Raw genomic sequence first — 24,219 nt, forward strand, 5'->3', positions numbered from 1 at the left:
TTGTTGGGAATTTCGTTATCTTAAATCTTCCAGTTCTGCAGCAATGTTTGAAGTTGTGCAACCATACACTGCTTCCCTTGAAATCACTATATCTTTTTGTAAGAAGTGCGTATTGTCGTTCTTTGAAGATCAATAATCATATTACTGCGGACTCATACGAAATCTGTTTCTTTACTACGCTGCGGACGATCTTCCAAGTACGTAATTATGTATGGTGCCTCCCCGTTGGAGAACCGTTGTCCTTCATTACGCTTCATTGAAGACGGAATCTGCGACTCCCTGTCCGACAAGGATGATAAAGCACATGGCTCTACACCTCTTTCAATATCAATTTCACTTATTAAGCACGTATTGTCATCACTGTACTCCCCACGTATATTGTTCGCACAGTCGAGCGTATACGACACCACACATTCCACTGACTCATCTTGCAGAAACAAGAAACTTCTTTCTCACTCTGTGAAATTCCTTGGGTTCCTTTCTGACGAAATGTCAACTTCGCGAAATGCTGTGGTAGATATAATGCAATATTTGATTTTTTTATCGTTGCCATTACTCTGCTTTGTATCTACACCCCTCTGTAGCTGTGTTGTGAATTGCTCGTCGACTAGCGGTTCAACTACGCTCCATAGCCTAACGCTGTGTTCACCACTGGATGTCTCCAGTCCAGCCCTCTGTTGCCATTAGCAGCCAATATTGTGGCTGCATGGCAGACAATACGTGGGGCGCCGAATGCCGTAAACATCACTGGTGTTTTGCGACCTCGCACTCACGGGGTTCCCTGTTAGATGTAACAAATGCGGCTCTAACACGATGCGCTTCTCAAGCGTGTTCGAGACATCGCGGTTCGAACTTTTACGAGTCTGTTGAATACCGTATGAAAGCGCCAGCCGTCGTGAAGTGGTATTAGCGCAACCAGCTGAGCCGGGAGACCACAAGTCTTTTTGACCCTACTGCATTCCGGTCTCATCATTTCTCCTTTTGTAACACATTTTTACTAGGTCGCTTTCCTTTATGTCCATTTGTTTGATACAATATTTGTAACTGATTTTACAAATGTGCTCGACACTTGAAAATTTCAACATAGCTCAGAATTGGATGACAACGCCACATTAACTCGCCTTCTTTTCTGTTTTTTGGCGGTGGGTAGTTTTGTACCACTGCCATTTTCCCCTTTTCCTGTTCCAGTGGCGAATGGTTCGCGGGAAGAACGATTGGTGGTGTGCTTCCGTGTGGCATCGAACCTCTCCAACTCTATATTCAGAGTCTTCTCGCGATACATATAAAACTGAAATTGACCAAGTGACTCTGTTGGAGTCTCATGAAAATGTCTGAAATCTATTGAAAAATTATACATGCAGGACTAAAAACAGGAAAAAAATTACTTCAATATCTTATTTAACATACCACGTTTTTAAATCCATCTAACAAGTATAAACTAATTTCTCCTAGGCCCATATAGATTCATAAACCCATTCCAAAAGCGTGGGGCGGATGCAATACTTGAATGACGCCCAAGTAATCCACCTCTTTGCTATAATGAACAAACAAATGAAAGCAAGACGAATGGAAAAAAAGTAGGCGAAATGTTTATTATTTCAAAAATAATCGTCGTAACTGTTAATACGTTTATGCCAGTTTGAGACAGGACGGTCGATGTCTTCGTGGCAAAATGTTTGCAGTTGTCTACGGCACAATGATTGCTCTTAGGCGTTCACCTCTTCGTCCGAAGCAAATCGACGACCACGAATGTCTTTCTTCAAGGCTCCAAAAAATATGGAAATCGCATGGGGAGAGATGGCCACTGTATGTGTGGGAGGCCCCACATGTTGCCAAGGTTGTTTCGACTACGCTGTAGAACTTTTGCTGGGAAGCCCTTGCCCATCCTCCATACAGTCCCGAACTCACCCCACGCAATTTCCGTATTTTAGAGCCCTGAAGAAAAATATCCGTCGCCGTCGAATTGCTTCGGATGCAGATGTGCAACCAGAGTACAAGCATAGCTCCGTAGGGTGATAGCAATCATTTTTTCATGAAGGCACTGACCGTCTTTTCTCACAATGGGATAGATGTATTAACAATTATGGCGATTACTTTTCAAATAATAAACAGATTCCACCTGTCTCGTTTTCATTTGACTTCTCCTTATATCGTCTTTTGCAAGCACCCGAAGTTTTTCGATTTAAATCTTACAAGTATTTTCATGACTATTGGAAATTCATAATAATAAATTTTCGGGACTATCTGTGTGTACTTCAGCAATTTGTATGAGACTAGGAGAAATTATTTCATGCTTTTTAGTCCGATTTAAAAACGTTTTATTGTAAAAAAAGATTTTTATTTAAAATCTTTTTCTAGTCTTTCAGTACATACTTCAATCGCTACAATGAATATGTTTCTTCGGAACGTAAGACAACAAATGTGATACAATCGAGATATAACAGGGAATGGTGATGAAGTCAACATTTTGTTACCGATGCATTCATGCGTGGATCACAGTGCCATAACGTGCCATATTTGCTTTAAATAACTGAACGAAGTGTGATCAAAATGAATGAGAATTTTTGTTTTTTCTTAAGGAACCTTTATTTATTCATCAACATCAACATTTTATCCTACAAACTAATTCTCCTCAGATACAACACACTCGTGCCAGCGGTTTTTCCAATCTTTGAAGCACTTCTGGAACTCATTTTTCCTTATAATGTTCAGCTCCTTCGGCGAGCCTGTTTTTATCTCATCAATGGTGGCAAAACGACGTCCTCTCACGGTTCCCTTCAGTCTCGGAAACATCGCAGGGGACCATGTTCAGCGAATACGGTGGCTGAAGCAACATAGCGCTTTATGCCAAAAAATTACGAATCAGCACTGAGCAGGAGCAGAGCATATCGTGATACTATTTCCACGAGTGGTTTTACAATAATTCTGGAAGCTTTCTTCGGATTGCTTCACTCAAACGCGGGTAACTTCCAAGTAGTATTTATTTCTTATTGGCCGTACAACCATAAAGGCATGAACTCATGACGCACTACCCCATCGTAATCGAAAAAATCAGTGAGAAGGGCCTTCACAGGTGATCGAACTTGTCGAATTTTTTTTCAGCCTTGACTCTCCAGGCACTTTCCATGGGCCGATTGTGCCTTGGTTTCGAGGTCATACCCGTGTATCTATATTTCGTCACCAGTTATAACCTTCTTTAGAAGTTCTAGGTCGTCATCGACGTTATTCAGCAATTACTGAGCGATTCTACGCTACGTCGTTTTTTTATCGAAATTCAACAATTTCAGAACAAATTTAGTTGCTACCGAAAAAATTGCTTAAGTGAGCCAAAGGATTTTCCGACATCAGCAACCCCTCTGATGGTGATTCGACGACCTTTCCGAACCATTTTCTTTTTAGTAATAAATGTGCTAGGACGTCCACGGCGATCGTCGTCTTCAACGTCTATTCGACCCTCTTCGAAACGTTTACTCATGGTAGAATCGCCAAAAGCCACAATCAACACTGCCAATGCGCTGTTGTATTTTGTTACATTTTTTAAGAAAAATTTAATGCAAATGCTATGGTCCATCTTTTCCGAAAGTAAAAATTCGCCGAGCGCTGGAAAACCCATGTCACTTTTTCGACTGTCGACAACAAACTGAATATTCAAAACAGCCGAAAATGCAAGCGTACATCAATGACGCGTGTACCAACAACATAACAAAAAAATTGAAAATCGGATGTATAAAGCCCGCTAAATTAAAAAGTTTGTTATTTTTTTATCACACTTCGTATTTCCGATAGACGTACGTTCTGTGTCCTGCAGAAGATATGGGACTCGGTCCCACATAAAAGAGCGCCGAGCTGCCTAGAACTCCGGCTAGGCTCCGACAGAGAGTACACCTGGCAAGGACTATTTGATACGTCTTCTCTGCGTCCAGTGATAATGGAAAATAATTCTGTGCTATTAAAATTGAAATAACGGGGTATTGGAATGTCACTGGATTTTATTTCAATTTATAGAAGCCAAAAAGAAAACAAGAAAAACGTTCTGAGAGCCAGTCTATCGTTAACATTCATAACCAGATTCCCGGTCATTATCATGAGTTCCAGAGCACCGCAAAAGTCACAACAATACTTCACACGATCTTAGAATGAACATGAGATCGCACAAGTATGTTTTCGGAGGCAAATTTAACAATGAATCACGCGGAGTTGCACTTCACATACCAGTTCGCGTGCTGCCACCTCGAAAACCAACCGTAGGCTTACTAGTGAGCTATCTTAACAGTTTGGCGTCTGCCCTTTCAGGGCATTCTTATGATTGGTCCATCCTTTCCATTACTAAATATTGACAACAACTGAAATTTGTAATTATCATTTCCTGATGATTTTAGTGCTCCGTGCAAGTAAAACCATCAGCACGGTTGGAGCTGTATAGTGTAATATTGTACCCTGCCCACGACGTAATAACATACTATTTTTCTTTCCTCTCGAAACATCAAGAGTTAAAGATATAATTTAACCACTATACTATTTTCCTTTCCTATCGAAATTATCTTCTGTATTTTGTTCTATATAAGAATGAGCGCCCGTCTTTTCTCTCTCTTCTTTAGTCGCGCGCCTTTCCGATAGCATCTTACGCTATTAGACTCTTATTTTCTTCCATTTTCTTCAAATGAACTGAAATTATATTCCTGTTAAGAATTTGTTTAATTGAGTCATTATTATCGCCATTACTGATTTGACTTCACTATGAATACTTTTTCCTTTCGCTCCAGAGTCGGGCTAAGACTATTGTAATTTCCACGTATTTCGCCGGAATACGGCAAAAATTCTTTGTTATGTTTCAAAACTGTGAGATTAATGCACGAGATGTCAGATGTCCGTATAAAAAGCTTCTTTCGTTAAATAATAATTGTTTAATTTGGCATTTCTGCGCTCATTTCATAGTAACTATCATCAATCCCCAATTTATAAATGTTACAGATTTTGCTTAGCTAAATTTTTTCTTACGTTGCCAACGTGATACATACGAAATTAAACTATTCTCAATTTTATCGCGAGGCGAGGTGACAGTAATTTCCCTGAGATTATAGAAACCCAAATTAAACGTTTTTCAGCACGCTACAAGTCTACCGACCTTCACTTCAAACAATAAAAAATATAAAAAAGAGTAGAATTAACTAAGGTTAGGTTAGGTTAGTGTTGTTTAACGTCCCGTCGACAACGAGGTCATTAGAGACGGAGCGCAAGCTCGGGTTAGGGAAGGATGGGGAAGGAAATCGGCCGTGCCCTTTCAAAGGAACCATCCCGGCATTTGCCTGAAACGATTTAGGGAAGAATTAACTAAGGAGTGAAGTGATTTTTTTTTACGTAGTTGATAATACCGTGTGCATTTTCTGACGGCAACTAATTTTCATTATTGAGACTAAGAAAGTGGTGTGTGAGCGCGTGTGAAATATTTAGGTTCATTTTACTATTCATTTAGTAGATTTTCTTTTAATTAATTATTTATTTAATTATTACCAATTATTATTGTTACAATATTAATATTTAAACGGTAAATATAAATAACGCAAAACTTACTTGTTGGCGACCAGCGTTATAGCTGAAGCCACACTGATTCTGTTTCGCTACGATGCGACTGTTGATCGCTGGGTCTTTCTTACGCTACGTGACCATCTGGCGTGTCGTTCGACGAGTCTGCCTCACGGATCCTACCTATTCGCTAGCCTAACCTAATAAAATCTTCCTAGACTGTGCATTAAAACATTACAACAAAAATGTAATAAACTTGGGCAATGATGTGGCATAAACGCCACAGGATGGCCTCTCCCTTTCCTTACTCAGAGAAAAAAATTGGAAATTTGTAGTAAGTTCTATGGGACCAAACTGCTGAGGTCATCGGTCCCTAGACTTACACACTACTTAATCTAACTTAAACTAACTTATGCTAAGGACAAAACACACACCCATGCCCAAGGGAGGATTCGAACCTCCGACGGGGGCAGCCGCGCGAACCGTGGCAATGAGGCCTCAGACTGCACGGCTACCATTCGCGGCTTTACTCAGAGAATAATGCCAATTTTCACATCATACAGACGTCATGTCTAAGTCATTTTGCGATTGGTTTTGATCTTCTAATTACTTTACTTGGCGGTAAATGACAGCATCATCTGTAAGCAGTCTAAGAAGGATGCTCAGATTGTCTCGTAATCGTTACCGTACTCTAGGCACACCAGAGGGCCTATAACACTTTCTTTGGCGTCGCCGTATATCATTGTTTTACTCGATGTTTTCCCGTCGATTACGACTTTCTGTGACCTTTCTGACAGGAGGTAACGAATCCACTCGCACAACTGTCGCAATACTCCAGATGCACGCAATTTAATTAGAAATAAATATACTCGCAATCCAGGTTTTGTGCTCAGTCGGCTGTTCACGTAATTCAATGTGTCTTGTAACCCCCGCTCACATTTCATACGAAAGGTTGCTTGTGTGCGTTTGTCGCATTGCGCGAGACGACATATGCGTAACGCTCTCGATTGTTGCGTCACGGCCGGTGGACTGCCAGCTGACGGATCAGGAGTGCGCACGTAGCAGGTGCAGTGCGGCCACACCACAGCCAGGACAGCTCGAGTGCGCTGCGGGTTGGCCTGCTAGCCAGGGGCTGGGCGCGTTTCCCCAGAGAAAGAGAGAGCGGCAGAGGGCTCGGGAAAGTGGAGACTGGTGGGTGACCGGTCGCTGCCCGCCGCCGGCCTTGCCAGCCGCGCGACCTTCGCCCACTGCCGGCACTCCGACACGCACTGACCCACTGCACAGGCGAGACCCACCACGTGGTATCTGCACAGTCCCTCGTTTCCTGTTGACAAAGCCCGTGCAGCCGTGCGTACATCCCGACAGATCACCAAACTTGAGCGCAATCGGTCACGGTTGGCACTTGAAAGGGTGACTGTCCGGGCCGCCTTGCGTTGCTGACGTACTGGGGAGCACTCACCCTCGTGGTACCAAGTGAGGAACTATCTGACCGAATAGCAGCGGCTCTAGACCACGGAAAATGACGTCAGGGAGACCCCACGCCCCTCCGTATCCACATCCGTGACGCCAATCCGCTCAGGATGACACGGCGGTCGGTCGGACTTGTTTAGATTTCCGAAGTCTGTTCGAACGGAGGTTTTGCTTTCCGTGTTGGGGGCTCGTCTCAGGCAGGAGATGACCATTTATAGTGATAGGTCCAGGTGGGCGGATAAACGAAATAGGACTAACTGGGTCTACTCAGCGGCCGAGCGGTTATAGGCGCTACAGTCTGGAACTGCGCGATCGCTACGGTCTCAGATTCGAATCCTGCCTCGGGCATGGATGTGTATGATGTCCTTAGGCTTTTTAGGTTTAAGTAGTTCTAAGTTCTAGGGGACTGATGACCTCAGAAGGTAAGTCCCATAGTGCTCACAGCCATTTGAACCATTTTGAATCTACTCAGCGCTTACAATGATGCGCTACAGGAGAAAGGCAGGTCTTGACCAGATTTCAAATGCCATTAGGATTGATGGATAACTATAACTGTTTAGTTATATAAAACTCTGAACTTCACAAAACGCAGAAAAAAGGTCACCTATGACCACAAAATCAATGACTCACAATTGGTACGACTCAGGCACTACCTGACAAAAAGTATGTGGACACTCATTAGCGGACATTCAAAAATGGTTCAAATGGCTCTGAGCACTATGGGACTTAACATCTGAGGTCATCAGTCCGCTAGAACTACTTAAACGTAACTAACCTAAGGACATCACACACATCCATGCTCGAGGCAGGATTCGAACCTGCGACCCTAGCAGCCGCGTGGTTCCGGACTGAAGCACCTAGAACCGCTCGGCCACAGCGGCCGGCGTAAAGGAATGGCAGCCCATTCTTTCCTAAGAGCTATAACCAGAGGCGGTAGTGATATTCGACGCTGGGCTCTTGAGCGAAGCTGACGTTCTAACACGTCCCTAAGGCGCTTCATGACTTTGTGCAGGCCAGTCCATTTATGGAAAGTTATTGTTCATAAACTATGCCTGGTCTTTGTTCAGGTGTGGTTGTTCTTAAGCATTTACACTTCACAATCTCATCACCCATAGTCGACTTGGACAGCTTTAGAAGGGTTGAAATATCCCTGATGGATCTGTTACTCAGATGACAGCCACAGATTATTCCACGTTCGAAGTCCTGATCGACGCACCTCTTCTGGCCTCCTTTTTTATTGGCGTGTCATGTGACATCGTGACATTCATTCCGCATTACATATATGTGTTCGGATACTTTTCATCAGATTGTGTACAAACAGTTGGGTTACGATTTCCGAGCATGTGAAATGGAACGGTCACATAATCTCAGTCGTAGATAAAACAGGTGGTAGACTTTACTTCACTGCTAGGGTACAAGGAAAATGCATTAACTCGGCGAAGGAGGTTGTTTACCTCTTGTAAATGCTACTGCTACACAACGTAGTATATTACTCAAGACGTTGGGGACCCCCACACCATACAGAACTAATATGGATACTGAACGTATACAGAGATGAGCAGCAACAATAGTCACAGGTTTCTTTGTCCACCACGAAAGCCTACTTATTTGTTTTTTCTTTTCTTCGTAGGGGCCACAATCATTATGTACTTCCTGAGTGAAATTTCCGCTATTTTATTTTAAAAAATGGTTCAAATGGCTCTGGGCACTATGGGACTTAACATCTTAGGTCATCAGTCCCCTAGAACTTAGAACTACTTAAACCTAACTAACCTAAGGAAATCACACACATCCATGCCCGAGGCAGGATTCGAACCTGCGACCGTAGCAGTCCCGCGGTTCCGGACTGCAGCGCCTAGAACCGCAAGACCACCGCGGCCGGCTTTTATTTTAAGTTTTTTCACTATTCATCTAGTTCACGTTAGCGTGATTTCGACTTTATAACCATTACAAGTGCAACAGTGAAAGAGTCATTAAATATCTGACATGTCTGAATGACATGTCGTCGTCGCAATATTACAACAAGTACAGCTGACGGACAAAAATGACAGAAGACCGAGAGAAATGCATGACTGAACATCAACGCAAATGCTAGCTCTTGTATTTAACCACGAACGACACCTCTGCAATGTCGTCATTATATTGCAAATGTCAGTTGTGGTCAGAACAGTCTTCTGTGTAACTCTGAGCGCATTATGTTGGAGCCAAGAGCATTCGAAAGTGTGCAGATTGCTGGTACTCGCATGGCGTGTGCTTTCGTACCAAGATATCTGTTTTGTTCGGTCTTTAAAAGGCACCGTATCGAAGATTTGTACCGCATAGGGGGAAAGTGGAAAAACGTCGCCCGCCAAATCACAAAGCGAAAGAAAGTGCGTGGTGAGTGATCGTGACAGACTGTCACTGAAGAGGATTGTGATGAAAAATAAGACCGTTGTTGAAGTCACTGCAGAACTGAGTGTCGCACTCGCGATACGTGTCAGCACCGAAACAACACGATGGGAGCTCCATAATTGGGAACTGCAGGGCGAGCTCGAAGCCATTTAGCAGTGATGCAAATGCTCATAACAGGATAACATGGTGCCAAAGTCATAAAACCTGGACTGGCCTGGAGCAATGAAACGAAGTCATTTGGTCGAATGAATTGTTTCCCATTGCAACTAACTTCCGGCCGAGTTTACATCCCAAGTGTGAAACATGCGGGGGGTACGGTCATGATTTGGACAGCCATATCGTGGTATTCAATGAGTACTATCGTTACTTTGTGCGGTCGCATTACTGTCAAAGTTGTTGCGTCCATTTCGATCGATCATGTTCGATGCTTGGACTATGTTTGTAACCCAATAGTGTTCCAAGACGATAGGGCCCATGTTCACACATCTCACATCGTTGTCACATCTTCCCTGGCCACAACAGCCATCAGAACCCAACAGTACTGAGCGTTTCTGGTGTACTTTTGAGAGAATTGTGCTTGACCGCAATCCAGCTGCATCATCAGTACCTGAGCTCGCCAATATTTTTCAGGAAGAATCGTATTTTATCCTTTGAAAACCGCAAAGGTCTTGTATTTATCCACTCCAAGACTACTCGGAGCTGGTTTGAATGCCAACGGTTTTCCCACACCGTAATAGACAAGGTAATGTAATTCATTTTTAGTGTTTCCATATTTTTATCTATCCCCTGTATGCAGTCATATACTCCTGTCGTCACGTTACGTGACTGTGAATTAAAATTATGTTTTGCAACACATATTACGCACAACGGACACACATCAACGCTGTTATAATGTTGTCTAACATAATGCTGTGGCAGGTACGAACCATAAACAAGATCAAAATATTCCTTAATAACCTCAGCAGATTTGTAGGTGGGGTTGAGATCCAACATGAATTTTTAAAATTCGGTCTTCGTTTCGTTATTTCTTCGTCTGCACACGTTTCAAAATGGTTCAAATGGCTCTGAGCACTATGGGACTTAACTTCTGAGGTCATCAGTCCCTTAGAACTTAGAACTACTTAAACACAACTAACCTAAGGGCATCACACACATCCATGCCCGAGGCAGGATTCGAACCTGCGACCGTAGCGATCGCGCGGTTCCAGACTGTAGCGCCTAGAACCGCTCGTCCACCTCGGCCGGCTTGCACACGTTTCATGAAATAGCAGTATCATTAGCGGGTTCCTCATGCTTATCCATCAGACGATGATGAAACAGAATAAACAGTGAGAACCTATTGACGATTCCGCGAACAGTGGCGAAGCAAGTTTGAGTCAAGAATAGAAAAAACTTACTTTTCTCTTTCCACCAATTAGGAGTGTTGAGCTGTGTTCATAAGAACAAACTCAAAATTGCGAAATTTATCAGGCAGATTTTTGACATGAAGATTCTTTTCGGCTTATCGATCCAACTTTCTTGTATTAGAAAAAGTACCGTTAGATTTGAATCACTGATAAGTACGAGACCAATAACGTGTAAACAACGGGTGAGACTACGAATGGCTATATATCATGTCTGTACCTGTTTGTTAAGCAGTATTTGTTGCCATGTGACGTCATCGTAGCAGAGAAGACGCATGCTCATGATTGCTCTGGCGTGGAAAGGACTGGTTTTGTGAGTACGAAGATGCACTGTCATTTCTCCTCTGACCACCACAGCCGTCAGATCTCAATATTATTGAGCGGTTATCGTCTACTTTGGAGAAAATTGTACGCGATCGCTATCAAAATGCTTCATCAATATTTGAACTTGCCACTATTTTGCAGGAAGAATGGGGTGTGATTCCCTCGAGACCAATACAGGCTAGCACACTCAAAAAAAAAAATATGGCTCTGAGCACTATGGGACATATGCCGGCCGCGGTGGTCTAGCGGTTCTAGGCGCGCAGTCGGGAACCGCGCGACTGCTACGGTCGCAGGTTCGAATCCTGCCTCGGGCATGGATGTGTGTGATGTCCTTAGGTTAGTTAGGTTTAAGTAGTTCTAAGTTCTAGGGGACTGATGACCACAGATGTTAAGTCCCATAGTGCTCAGAGCCATTTTTTTTTTTTTGAACCACTATGGGATTTAACATCTGAGGTCATCAGTTCCCTAGAACTTAGAACTACTTAAACCTAACTAACCTAAGGACATCACACACATCCATGCCCAAGGCAAGATTCGAATCTGCGACCGTATCAGTCGCACGGTTCCGGACTGAAACGCCTAGAACCGCTCGGCCACTGCGGCAGGCTAGTACACTCATTCTGGTGTCATTGTGAGGAGCAGAAAGAGCACTACTATGAACCAAAGTGAGATAGTAAAAAAATTCATCCGAATGTAAGTGAAAACCAGTATTAAACTGACAATACAAAATAATGAAACATGGCGCGCGAATTCTCGCCAGCGTCCGAAGCTGGATTCGAAGCACTCATGGTGTACGAGACAAATTAAGCGTCATATTGCTCCAAACATTATGTAACAATCTTTTCCTGACGGATCTGGATTAATTTTATGTGCTGCTCCACTACATCATCATCTTATTACAGATACCAAACACGTTTTGACCCATGAGGTAGCGCTGAAATTACCAATGGTCCGAAAGCAATGAGTAATACAATGTGGCCATGTTACTGTATTCAGCAACATTTCGACATTCTACTACTGGACTCGAAAACGCACATCGTTATAGTTCCTGACTATAGGCCGCTGCCAAATTTCGACAGCTGCTGGTCGACGTTTCTCCTCCGGTATGGACAGAAGCAACAAGCTTTCAAACGCGATTTCTGTATTTCCTTATATACAGAATGTAAATGGAATTCCATATACCTATTTTGTTTGACTGCGCTGAAATAAAAATGATTTTCATATCCAAGCAATAAGAATTTACCGTTTGTTGAATGCAGTGCCGTATTGCAGTTTTAGCCCCTACGATGGGTAGTTTCGGTGCGCGCTGTTGTGTGTCAGTGGGTACTTCCCCTAGCACTAGCACGTTTCCTCACTCTCTCGTACATTTATTTGTCGTTTTATTGCGTGGGCCAAAACTAAAGTGAATCTGGATCGAACTGAATATATAAAAGAAGAAAATGAAAATGAATTATATAATTACAGATGGTTTTTTGTCTGAAATATAAGAAATATTGTGCTACAGAGAGATCAAGAAGCAAGTCGCATTCGGTGTTCGAAGTGGACGTCCAATTGATGACCCTTGTTGTGGAGAGAACAGAGCCAACTGTTCCCCGAGGCTAATTGTTAATTCCAATCTGCTTTTTTCGCCGCCATTTTTTTTTACAAAACATTAAGTACAATAAAAGGCAAAAAATCTTTGGACAATATTTTTTTAGTCTGTTCCTGGCCATTCGGTAACTTTGCAAATGGGAACCGCTCCTATCCACACCTCCCATATTCTTGTTGTAACTCATGATAATACTTGGTTCTTGCGCACTGCCAATTTTGAACTTACTTTTACAAATGTATCGTCCTGAATCGTGCTGGCTATCACGGCCTCTCTCTTGCCCCTCCATTTCATCAAAATCTGTAGTTTATGTAAGCTGTTACGTATTCGCCCTTCTTCATTTTGGCATTTTTAATGAAGTCAAATAACTTGTTTCAGTTTTGCTGCATTGTGCCAGCAACGTCAATGATCTTACTCGTTAGTTTGTCAACCAAACCTGGACTGGTGTACCAGTTGTCGAGGTGAATATGGTAACTCCTTCCGGGAAAATTAGCAAGCACAACAATCATTGGAGAAGAATAAAAATGGAATTAGCAGGAAATAGTGTTTTAAAAGACATCGAAAAATTCAGGAACCCCTGCACGTCAACCACATGACTGAGTCTGCAAATTAACTTCGAGATGCCAAGACTGCAGACAAGTTCTACAATTAAACATCGTTATAAGTACTCTGATCATGTTCTAAAACAGCTGTAAATAATGTTAAACACGCATAAGGAAATGGAGATAAACGTAGCTTCTTTGCAAAGTTGAGATTTTATATCCCGGATGTACAGGGTGTAAACGGTATAAGCTGCCAACATTATACAGATGGTACATCTCGCTACGCTTGACAAAAAAATCTAATGAATATCTTTGTTTCACGTTCTTTATTTTCGTATGCGTAAAAGACAGAGATATTTATACGTTAGATAGTAGACGCATTTCTGTTTACATTGTCAACTGACGGCACACGACCTTACCTGCATACTACCGAATCGATGCGGCGGTCAAAGAAAAGTAACGGCCGAACCACAAAAATGTAAACATTGGACGCGGCGCGGCGGATAGATACAACCGAAACAAGCAATGTAAATAGTCACTGATTTGTCGAGAACGTGTAACTCGTTTTACGTAAATAATGAATTAAGCACAACGAGACTTTTTCTCTTTTACAACATAACGAAGGTCGTGGTAGTAAATAAAAGCTAACATAAAATAAAATATGTTTCCCTTAGTACAAAATCGACCAATCACGACTAATTTGCTGTGCATTCATTATAATCAACCGTTTCCTCTTTTTACAACAATGCCGTAACGACAATTAAATTCAGATTATTTACCTTTTCTACAACGGTACCGTAACGAAAATGAAACCAAAATTACTTTGTTTCGTGTGTTTCCGGATACACCAACACTTCAACAAGTGTTCAAAACGCTCACCACTCGATTCGGCACATGCTTCATTACGGCGAACCGAGTTTCGTCGCATTCGTTCATTCACATTCATATTTGCCTTTTAGTATTGGCAGCATCGAAAATCCTCTGCGTAAATTCGTCCACATTATTTACTTGCTGAACATAAATAAGTTCCTTCATGTGGCAACAAAAGTAAAAATCCTGTGGATTATATCAGGACTGCGTGCTGGCCATCGACGTGGACCAAAACGTCCTATCCATATGAAAATGATGGTGTCTTGGTTACCATATTAATTTTCATTCCAATAAGAAGTGGTTGCAGTAGCGCGTTTTGCCATGAATCGGATAATTTGTATAAACAGTTCTCACAAATAGTATATACGAAATGCTTGTAACTAACTTCGTAAAAAAATTCTTTAATTTTGAATCTACTTTGCCAGAATGTACTAATGTCAAAAGAAGACATTGTAATCAAACCAAGTGTTTCCCATGGAACTGGAATTCCCGCTCTTATTTTTGCACAAGCTTCTACTGCATCATTTACGATTTCACAAATCATGGGAACATTCTCACTTTCATTAAATATATAACATTCTGGCAACCTATACGAATTTAATACGAAATTAAATTTTGAAACACGAAATTCCAATAAAATATCTTCCCGTATAGTTTGTGGTAACTCCAATTGACAAACATCTAAGGCATTTTGGAGTCTTCCACAAACAGCAATTCGTGCAAGTTTGTACAAAGTTTCCATTGTAATAGAAGTGTACTTACTATTTCCGGCAGCTCGTTAGCGACAATAGAAGTTCTCGGAGTCGGTTCAGAGGTTCAGAGGACATGATGTGCTGTGCTCCAAATCATCCTCCTTATATACTAAAATTCGGGTACAGCCGGTTAAAACAAATCCTGTTATCAACACGTGTCCGGCAACCTTTTGCTGGCGTGGGTGCTTGCTCACATAATTGTCCTAAAAGGACAAATTATCTCGGCGGGACAGTGACGCCGCCATCGCGACCTTGGCACCCCGGGCGCCCCATCTTTTTTATCAAAAATCGTCTATGCAAAAACTTTCGTACTTTGTGACCAATGTGTCGCGGATTGTATACACTCCACTATGCATGTTAAGGAAATTAGTTATTCCGACGTGAGTGGAACACACTTCATCTGTGACAAGTATTTTCTTTACAAAATCATGCTGCGCAGTTTTGTTTGCAACAAAAAAACACTCTGAGAATTGTCGTCGGGGAGGGAAATCTTGCTCTTCCAACTCTTGTACGCACTGATTGTGGTAAGGATGCAGACGCTCCTCTTTCAAATGATGATGGACGACAGTGTGCGATACACCCACTAGGCAGGCGATGCTTCTGCTTCTTGCAAAAAGTAGAGAATTATAACGATCCAAATCTTTGGCGAACAGCAACAAATGTCGATCGTGCAGGAAGTCTTCGTTGTGAAAAGCGCTCTCGATAGATTCGTATAGCTGCCTCGCCATAAGTTAAATGAATATCGCATAATTCAGTGATAGTAAATCTCCCTTTCGTCCTACGTTGCAATACCGTCTGCACAGGTAACTCGCGTATTACAGTGACTCAACCAAGCAGCCGTTGTTGCCTGCGTGTTTGCGACTCACGCTGGCGATATCAACACTCGCAGCGGTAAATAACACGAGCCGATTGCTTGCGTGGGTGTGCCTGTGTTGGGGGAGGGGTGGAGCAGGCGCCCCGTAGTGTTTTGACCCTGCTCAATGAATTCTCCCAGTCTGCTATGCACTATGTTTCCACAAGTCACGACTAATCCGTGTGCGCTGTCCAGTGTCTACTTTTCCAAAAACATTGTCCCGTGATGAACTGTTATCTTTTTTTCCCTGGGACAGCAGTAGGAAATGGACAAACATGTTACTAGACGTTTTAAATCAATTACTCGTGTTCTTATAAGAGGATACTTTTGGCGGCTTATACCGTTTACACCCTGTAAGCCTCTACCGGAAATATGTAGAGTAGTTGTCGGCGGGATGTAGTCGGTGGTGGAGTACTCACCTCGCGGATGTCTTCGTAGATGTCTTTGAGGTCGTGCTCGAGCAGGCGGTAGGGGTCGGCCTCGACCTGCGGTAGCGGCCCGGGGTGCTGCGTGCGCATGCTGCTTAGGTAGCGGCGCGGGGACTGCTGCTGCTGCTGCGGCTGGCACTGGTGCGTGGCGGAGGGTGCGCACGGCGCCGACGAGCACGCGAAGCGCGCGGGGGGCGGGCACGGTGCAGCGGGGGCCGCGCACGCAGGCGACGTCTGCGCTGTCGACGCCCTCGCCGCCTGCAACAGCCGAGAGCACAATCGTGAGGAGTCCGCACAAACAGGCAGCAAAGGGAGAGACAGGGGCAGCTCGGCACATCACACACGACGTCACACCTACAAAAGTATCTTCTACATTATTCATACTTGTAAGATCTAAAAGTCAGAGCTGGGATATCACATTCCTAAAGCAGTACGAAGCAATAATAAAAAAGAAGGTTAGAAGATTTTCGACCGCTGCTAACAAGGGAAACTCCACATTGCACCCCCTTGAGATTCAGTGGTAAGATGCGCCAGTGGATAGCCCGTCATAGGTGGATAGCCCGTCACAAACTAAACACAGATGAAGCACGAGAACAGTAAGAAGATGCACTAGAGCGGTGAAAAAAGAAAAAAGAAGCAAAATAGAAATAGTGAAAGGTTCAATCTCAAGAAGTGCAACATCAAGCATACTGCAAGAACCACGTCGTCATGCAAAGCTGGAGATTTGTGTTCAAATCTCCCTCGTGCCCCATGTTTTTCGCCACAGAAAATTATGATCTTTCCCTCTGGTCACTGATGTGTCTGTTTGCTGTTTCCAAATTTGGCTCTGTCCTGTGGTGTAACGTAAGTTTGCAACAGTGAAGTGTAAGGAAGGGACCTCCAGACGTACATACCCCCTATTTGTTCTACACAAGTACCACAGATTATGACTCTTGCGTTCTGTTTCTTTTTTAAGTTTTGACTTTTGAATTCCTTTGTTGTGACATAATTCACAGTTTATTTGTCCTTTTCATTACTGTGACAGATTTTTCCGGCATCTCGTTTGCTCTCACTACTCTTCACATCACAAGACTCATATTCTACAACCAATTTATAATATGACAATTGCGAAACTACAGAATGAGAACAGACATGTTAATGACTGGACGGGCAGTTCATAAATTTGTGAAAAAAATTAGGCACGAGGGAACTTTAAACACGGATCTCCCGCTATGCAGTCCAACACCGGCACACAATCGCGACCCCGTGGTTCTTATAACTCGCTCGATGTTTCACATCTTGAGCTTGGATCGTTCACTGTTTCTGTTTTGCTTCTTTTTTTAACAGTTCAGTACACCTTCCTGTTTTAATCCTTGATCTGTATTCAGTTTATGACGGGCGATCCACTGCGTAATTTTACCACTCAATCTGAGAGGGGTGCGATGTAGAGTTTTCCTTGTTAACTATGCAACAGTTCAAGTTTATAAACACAATCGCCAGTAGCTCAGTGGACGGCATACGAATCTTGTAATTCTGAAGTTCCTAGTTCGATTCTCGTTACTGGTAACTTTTTTAAATTGTTATTTACACTATGTGTTTGTTATCAAATGGAAATCCTAATTAACAGACACGGAACCACAATTTTTAAAATAAATAAAATCTTTACTTTTTAATTAGAGATAGTACATAAAAAAGTTTGGTGCACACAAGTATAATGCATTACCGTTAACTCAAAAAATTAGACAAAGCACTGTTCATTCGAGAAACAAAACAGTATTTCAGTTTCTATTGGATCATTCCCATATTTATAGCAAATTTTAATTTACTGTGAATACTCAGATTTTAGTAACTAAAAATAAGTGACAAAATTTGATGTTCAGCATTTCATATAATCATTCACCAAATTTAAAAACTTAAAATGCTATCATAATTTACTTATTAAGTTAATGGTTTGTCAAGTATTAAAGCCAGAGACTGTGTACACTTTTTGAGGCTGCGTAACTCACGACGCAGACGTTACCCAGACTATATTCGTCCTGTATTTGAGAATAGGAGACTTAGCGACGTTCAACAAACAAACTTAACACACATTTGTAAACTCTTAAGAAACATTTTCTCCTTGACGCCGCCCACAAAATGATGAAAGGAAGAAAAATGTTTTCGCTTACTACATTTTGGCTGTTCATGCACGCTTAACGGCAGCAATTTCACACGCTGTATGGTTTGTAAAGTACTCAGACGTTTGAACCTGTTTTATGTACGAGATTAAGGTTTTTGAAAGAAACGAAAGTCGTGGTGGGAGGGCTGTCTAACTGGTTGTTTTAATATGACTCGACATTTGTTATTTAACATTGCAATTATTTTGTTAATAAATAACGAATTTAACGAAAAGTAAAAAAAAAAAAGGTGCTGCTACCGAGAAGCGAACCAGTGAGGATCAGTCTGAAAGGTGTAACCGTCAGATAAGCTTATCTGTCTGCACACAGAGTGAAGTGCGCAACTTTTTCGCTCTAAAAATCTTTTTACTTGTTAAAGATATTACAAGTATCCTTTCACCTAGACGAATAGTGACCTGGGGCTCATGAAATAAAGACCGACGCTTTTTCCAGACTTCGTGATTTATTGAGCTATAGACTTCACCTTCATTTTGTAATGTAAAGGATTCTTCTTTTTTCCTATGATAGGGTAGAGATCTGTGTGGGAAAAATACAGTGGTAAAATTCTATTTTAGGTCTGACTAGCAATCATAGAGTACAGATATATAGAACATTGGCGTTTTTATGCTGTTGTTGGGACGTTACGAATATTAGGCCTCCTTGAAGTTTACGCCACTTTAGACAGAGAGTACATTAAATGTCACGTATCGTGTGCCGCGGCTGTGCTGGCTTCCGTGGACAACTGCGTAAACTTCCCGGGAATGTGCTACTGAAACGACCATAAAAGCACCACAAAATCTCATAATCAGTCTATTTTTACTCTTTAATTACTTGTAAAACCTGCAAACATTATTATCACTAAAACGTCTAAATATACTGCTGTGGCACAGAAATACAATAAATGCAACTTCCTGGCAGATTGTATGCCAGATTTGGTCTCGAACCTGATACCTTCGTCTTTCGCAGGTAGGTGCTCTACCGACTGAGAGCTATCCAAGCACGACTCACGACCCGTCTTCACCACTTTACTTCCGCAAGTACTTTACCTTCTGGATATGCTACAAATGTAATTAAAAATTTTATATCATCGCTGGTTGTGTATCAGTCATTAATAAAGGAGAGGAAAAATGTTGGACTTCAGTTCATCAGCCTCTGCTCACCATTCACACAGTTAACAGCAGATTACAAATACATTTAACGAATCTAAACTTATTTGAGGTGAAAAAGTGAATAATGATATTACATCCACCCTAGATACTAGTATGCTAACGGCATCCAAATGCACGTAAGCGTCAGCATCTGCCATACCAGCCGTTAATCAGGATCTTTGATCAGATGTTTGCCGCCGCAGCTGATTGGTCAGCGACTCTGACTGATACGAGTAAGAGCAAAGTTCCAATTCCGATATTGCGAGGGAGTTTTCCCCGGTGCGAGGACTGGAAAGGAGGGCACTCAACCTCGTGATGGCAACTGAGGAGCTCCTTGAGTGAGGAGTAACGGCCTCAAGAACTGGGAAGCTGGCAACAGCCGGTACAACTGTGTTCTGAAGCCGTACCCTTCCGCTGGCAGAGGATGACGTGGCGGTCGTCGGCACAGACAAGGCGAGCAGACACAGCTTTACCTATAGCTGTATTCAGCATCACGACGGGCTCAAAACCTAGGTACAGAGCTCAAGTACAACAAGTCACAGGGTCTCGTCATATCAAAGGGAAAGTTGGAAATTCAACATTCTCATCAAACCATTTCTCCCATAGACAATGATAATTTCCATTTACTCTATGGGAAAACTATGAAAAGCCTCGGCATAATTTTGAAAGAGCTGCTAAACTGGGCGTGCTTCTCCATAGGATAAAGCTAAAATGTGCAGTTAGATGATTACTAGACGACTGATACATTTTCTGACCGTGAAGGCATTTCGGTGGTTACGAACACAAACCTGCTGCTCTCAGGCAGGAATCGTTTCTGAATTAAATGCCACTAGCCCACTAGTCACAGACGGTCTAGGGCGTCAAGAAACAAATAGTGTACTATTTGAGACGTGTAACTATTTCGTTGATAACTATAGTCTCAACGCTGTAAGTGATATATATATATACACTGAATGGTCAAAGAAATTGGTCTAGGCATGCGTATTGAAATACAGAGATACGTACACAGGCAGAATATGGAGCTGCGGTCGGCAACGTCTGTACAAGACAAAGCGTGTTTGCAGCAGTTGTTACATGGGTTACTGCTACTACAATGGCAGCTCATCAAGATTTAACCGAGTTTGAACGTGGTGTTATAGTCGGCGCACGAGTGATGGTACACAGCATATCCGCACGAGCGATGGGACACAGCATCTGCGAGGAGGAGATGAAGCGAGGATTTTGCCGTACGACCATTCCACGAGTGTACTGTGTATATCGGGAGGTTGGTAATACATCAAATCTCTTACATCGCTGCGGCCTCAAGAAGATCCTGCAAGAACAGGATCAACGACGACTGAAGAGAATCGTTCAACGTGACAGAAGTGCAACCCTTCCGCAAATGGCTGCAGATTTCAATGCAAGTGTCAGCGTGCGAACCATTCAACGACAATCGATATGGGCTTTCGGAGCCGAAGGCCCATCCGTGTACCCTTGATGACAACACGGCACAAAGCTTCACGCCTCGCATGGTATCGTCAACACCGACATTGGACTGTTAATGGCTGGAAGCATGTTGCCTGGTCGGACGAGTCCCGTTTCAAATTGTATCGAGCGGATGGACGTGTACGGGTAAGGAGACATCCTCATGAATCCAAGGATACTGCATGTCAGCAGGGGACTGTTCAAGCTGCTGGAGGCTCTGTAATGGTGTGGGGCGTGTGCATTTGGAGTGATGCGGGACCCGTGATATGTCTAGATACGACTCTGACAGGTCACACGTACGTAAGTTTGCAGTCTGATCAATTGCATCCATTTATGCCCGTTGTGCCTTCCGACGGATTTGGGCAATTATAGCAGGGCAATGCGACACTCCAGAAGTCCACAACTGCTACAGAGTGGCTCTAGGAAAACTATTCTGAGTTTACACATTCCTGCTGCACACCAAACTCCCTAGATTCGAACATTATTGAGCATATCTGGGATGACTTGCAACGTGCTTTTCAGAAGAGATCTCCACCCCCTCGTACTCTTACGGATTTATGGACAGCCCTGCAGGATTCATGGTGTCAGTTCCCTCCAGCACTACTTCAGACGTTAGTCGAGTCCATGCCACGTCGTCCTGAGACACTTCTGCGTGCTCGCTGGGGTCTACACGATATTAGGCAGGTGTACTAGATTCTTTGGCTCTTCAGTGTAATTACAAGTTAAACAGATTACTACGTCAGTCACATATTGAATGCTCCATTCCGTGTTCCAGTGACCTTCAGGTAAAAGATTACGAAAAGTACGCTCTTTCAGCGGGCAGTCATGAGCAGAATCGAGTTTTTTCCGTAACAAACCAAGTGATGCACATGTAATGTGCAGTCCTGCGGAGGAAGAGCAATTAAGATCTACGAGACGGCCGGTGAATGCATATGCTTTTCCCTGTACGAATGATGCAGCACACGCTTTCACTTCTTACGCACACTTCATGACAAGGCGTGAAAGGCACGCTGCTGCTACTACTACTACATACAGCACTTGTCACTAACGACAAAATCAATTTCCTTAATTTTCCATATGGAGGTGCCTGAATGAGCATAGTAAGTAGCAGACTAATGCAGAAAGTCTTTAATTGTTTCCGGCTGGTGTTGAGCGCCATCAATGTTCCTTTAATGGGTAACGAGAAAGGGAATCCGCTTGTCACTGGTTATGTAGACGAATGAGCGAACCTAGTACCGCGATAGAATTATCGATAACTCTGCTGTCTTAGCCGCCTGAACGACGTTTCTTTCATATCGAACGATGGCAGCATGCACTTGGTTGGAAGTGGGCCATCGATGTGCCACTCAGAACAACACATTTAGTTAACGGACAGCGACCGCTACATATATCGCAGTATTATCTTGTTTCCAGCTACCATTATTTAGGTAATTGTTAAAAAAGACACGCAAAAGTTGTATGTATTTAACCTTTCCAGAATGAGATTTTCACTCTGCAGCGGAGTGTGCGCTGATATGAAACTTCCTGACAGATTAAAACTGTGTGCCGGACCGAGTCTCGAACTCGGGACCTTTGCAAAGGTCCCCCGTTATAGTCTAGGTCCGGCACACTGTTTTAATCTGCCAGGAAGTTTTATTTAACTTTTGCGACGATTGTTCTTCATGTTATATATGGTGCCGGAAGGTTGTCTGTCTGGCAACTTACGGAACAGTATGCAAAAGTGATAGCGACAGGGAAATTCATATTCCAGAAAAAGGTGGAAACAAATACACTGCTGGGAGAAAAGTGGAGCCCCCAGAAAGTTGTGTCAACTTGAAGGACTGACACAAGGCACTGAGCCCCATGAAACAATTATTATCAGAATATACACACTTTCCTTCTTCTTCTGCACATATTATAAAACTTAAGTCGACTGCCGCATCTTTCTGTTTGTCTGCAAAGGCTAATCTGAGTAACTCTGTAGGCATATTGCACTAATAGCTAGGCTGATTCACGAGGAAGGATAGTATGTATACAATGAAGCGCCAAAGAAACTGGTACAGGCTTGTGTATTCCAATATAGGAATATGTAAACAGGCAGAATACAGCGCTGCGGTCGGCAACGCCTATATAACACAAGTGGCTGGCGCAGTTGTAGGATCGATTACTGCTGCTACAATGGAAGGTTATCAAGATTTTAGTGAGTCTGAACGTGGCGTTATAGTCGGGGTACGAGCGATGGGACAAAGCATCTCCGAGGTAGCGATGAGGTGGGGATTTTCCCATACGACTACTTCAAAAGTTTCAGAAATCTGGTAAAACATCAAATCTCCGACATCGCTGCGGCCTCAAAAAGATCCTGCAAGAACGGGGCCAATGACGACTGAAGAGAATCGTTCAACGTGACAAAAGTGCTACCCTTCCACAAATTTCTGGGCCATCAAGAAGTGTTAGCGTGCGGACCATTCAACGAAACACCATCGGGAACCGAACACACAGTCGTGTACCCTTAATGACTGCACGACACAAAGCTTTACCTCGCCTGGGCCCCGCCAATACCGACATTGGACTGTTGACGACTGGAGACAAGTTGCCTGGTCGGACGAGTCTCGTTTCAAATTGTATCGAGCGGATGGACGTGTACGGGTATGGAGACAAACTCATGAATCCACGGACCGTCCGCAGCTCGCGGTCGTGCGGTAGCTTTCTCGCTTCCCGCGCCCGGGTTCCCGGGTTCGATTCCCGGCGGGGCCAGGGATTTTCTCTGCCTCGTGATGACTGGGTGTTGTGTGATGTCCTTAGGTTAGTTAGGTTTAATTAGTTCTAAGTTCTAGGGGACTGATGACCATAGCTGTTAAGTCCCATAGTGCTCAGAGCCATTTGAACCATTTTGAACCAATCCACGGACCCTGCATGTCAGCAGGGGACTGTTCAAGCAGGTTGAGGCTCGCTAATGATGTAGGAGTGATATGGGATCGCTGATACGTCTATATACGCCTCTGACATGTGACACGTACGTGAGCATCTGCCTGATCACCTACATCCATTCATGTCTATTGTGCATTCCGAAGGACTTGGGCAATTCCAGCAAGACAATGGGACACCGCACACGTGCAGAATTGCTACAGAGTGGCTCCAGGAACACTCCTCTGAGTTTAAACACTTCCGCTGATCACCAGACACTCCAGACATGAATCTGGGATCCCTGCAAGATGGTGTTCAGAGGGGCTCTCAGCCCCCTCTTACTCTTACGGATATGTGGACAGCGCTGCAGGATTCATGGTGTTGATTCCCTTCAGGACTGCTTCAGACATTAGTCGAGTCCATGCCGTGTCGTGTTGCAGCACTT

At 43.2% G+C, this 24,219-nt stretch overlaps 1 protein-coding gene across 2 annotated transcripts in view; it reads right to left on the reverse strand.

Annotated features, from left to right (window-relative positions):
- LOC124718836 (all trans-polyprenyl-diphosphate synthase PDSS1) overlaps positions 1-24,219 on the reverse strand; it is a 738,036-nt gene that overhangs the window by 291,165 nt on the left and 422,652 nt on the right. For both annotated transcript variants that reach the window (XM_047244458.1, XM_047244459.1), the window contains one exon: positions 16,136-16,402. In XM_047244458.1, the coding sequence (XP_047100414.1) occupies positions 16,136-16,402 (267 nt within the window). The remainder of the gene's footprint in view (positions 1-16,135; positions 16,403-24,219) is intronic.

The sequence above is a fragment of the Schistocerca piceifrons genome, chromosome 10, assembly GCF_021461385.2.
Source record: "Schistocerca piceifrons isolate TAMUIC-IGC-003096 chromosome 10, iqSchPice1.1, whole genome shotgun sequence".
NCBI classification, from domain to species: domain Eukaryota; kingdom Metazoa; phylum Arthropoda; class Insecta; order Orthoptera; family Acrididae; genus Schistocerca; species Schistocerca piceifrons.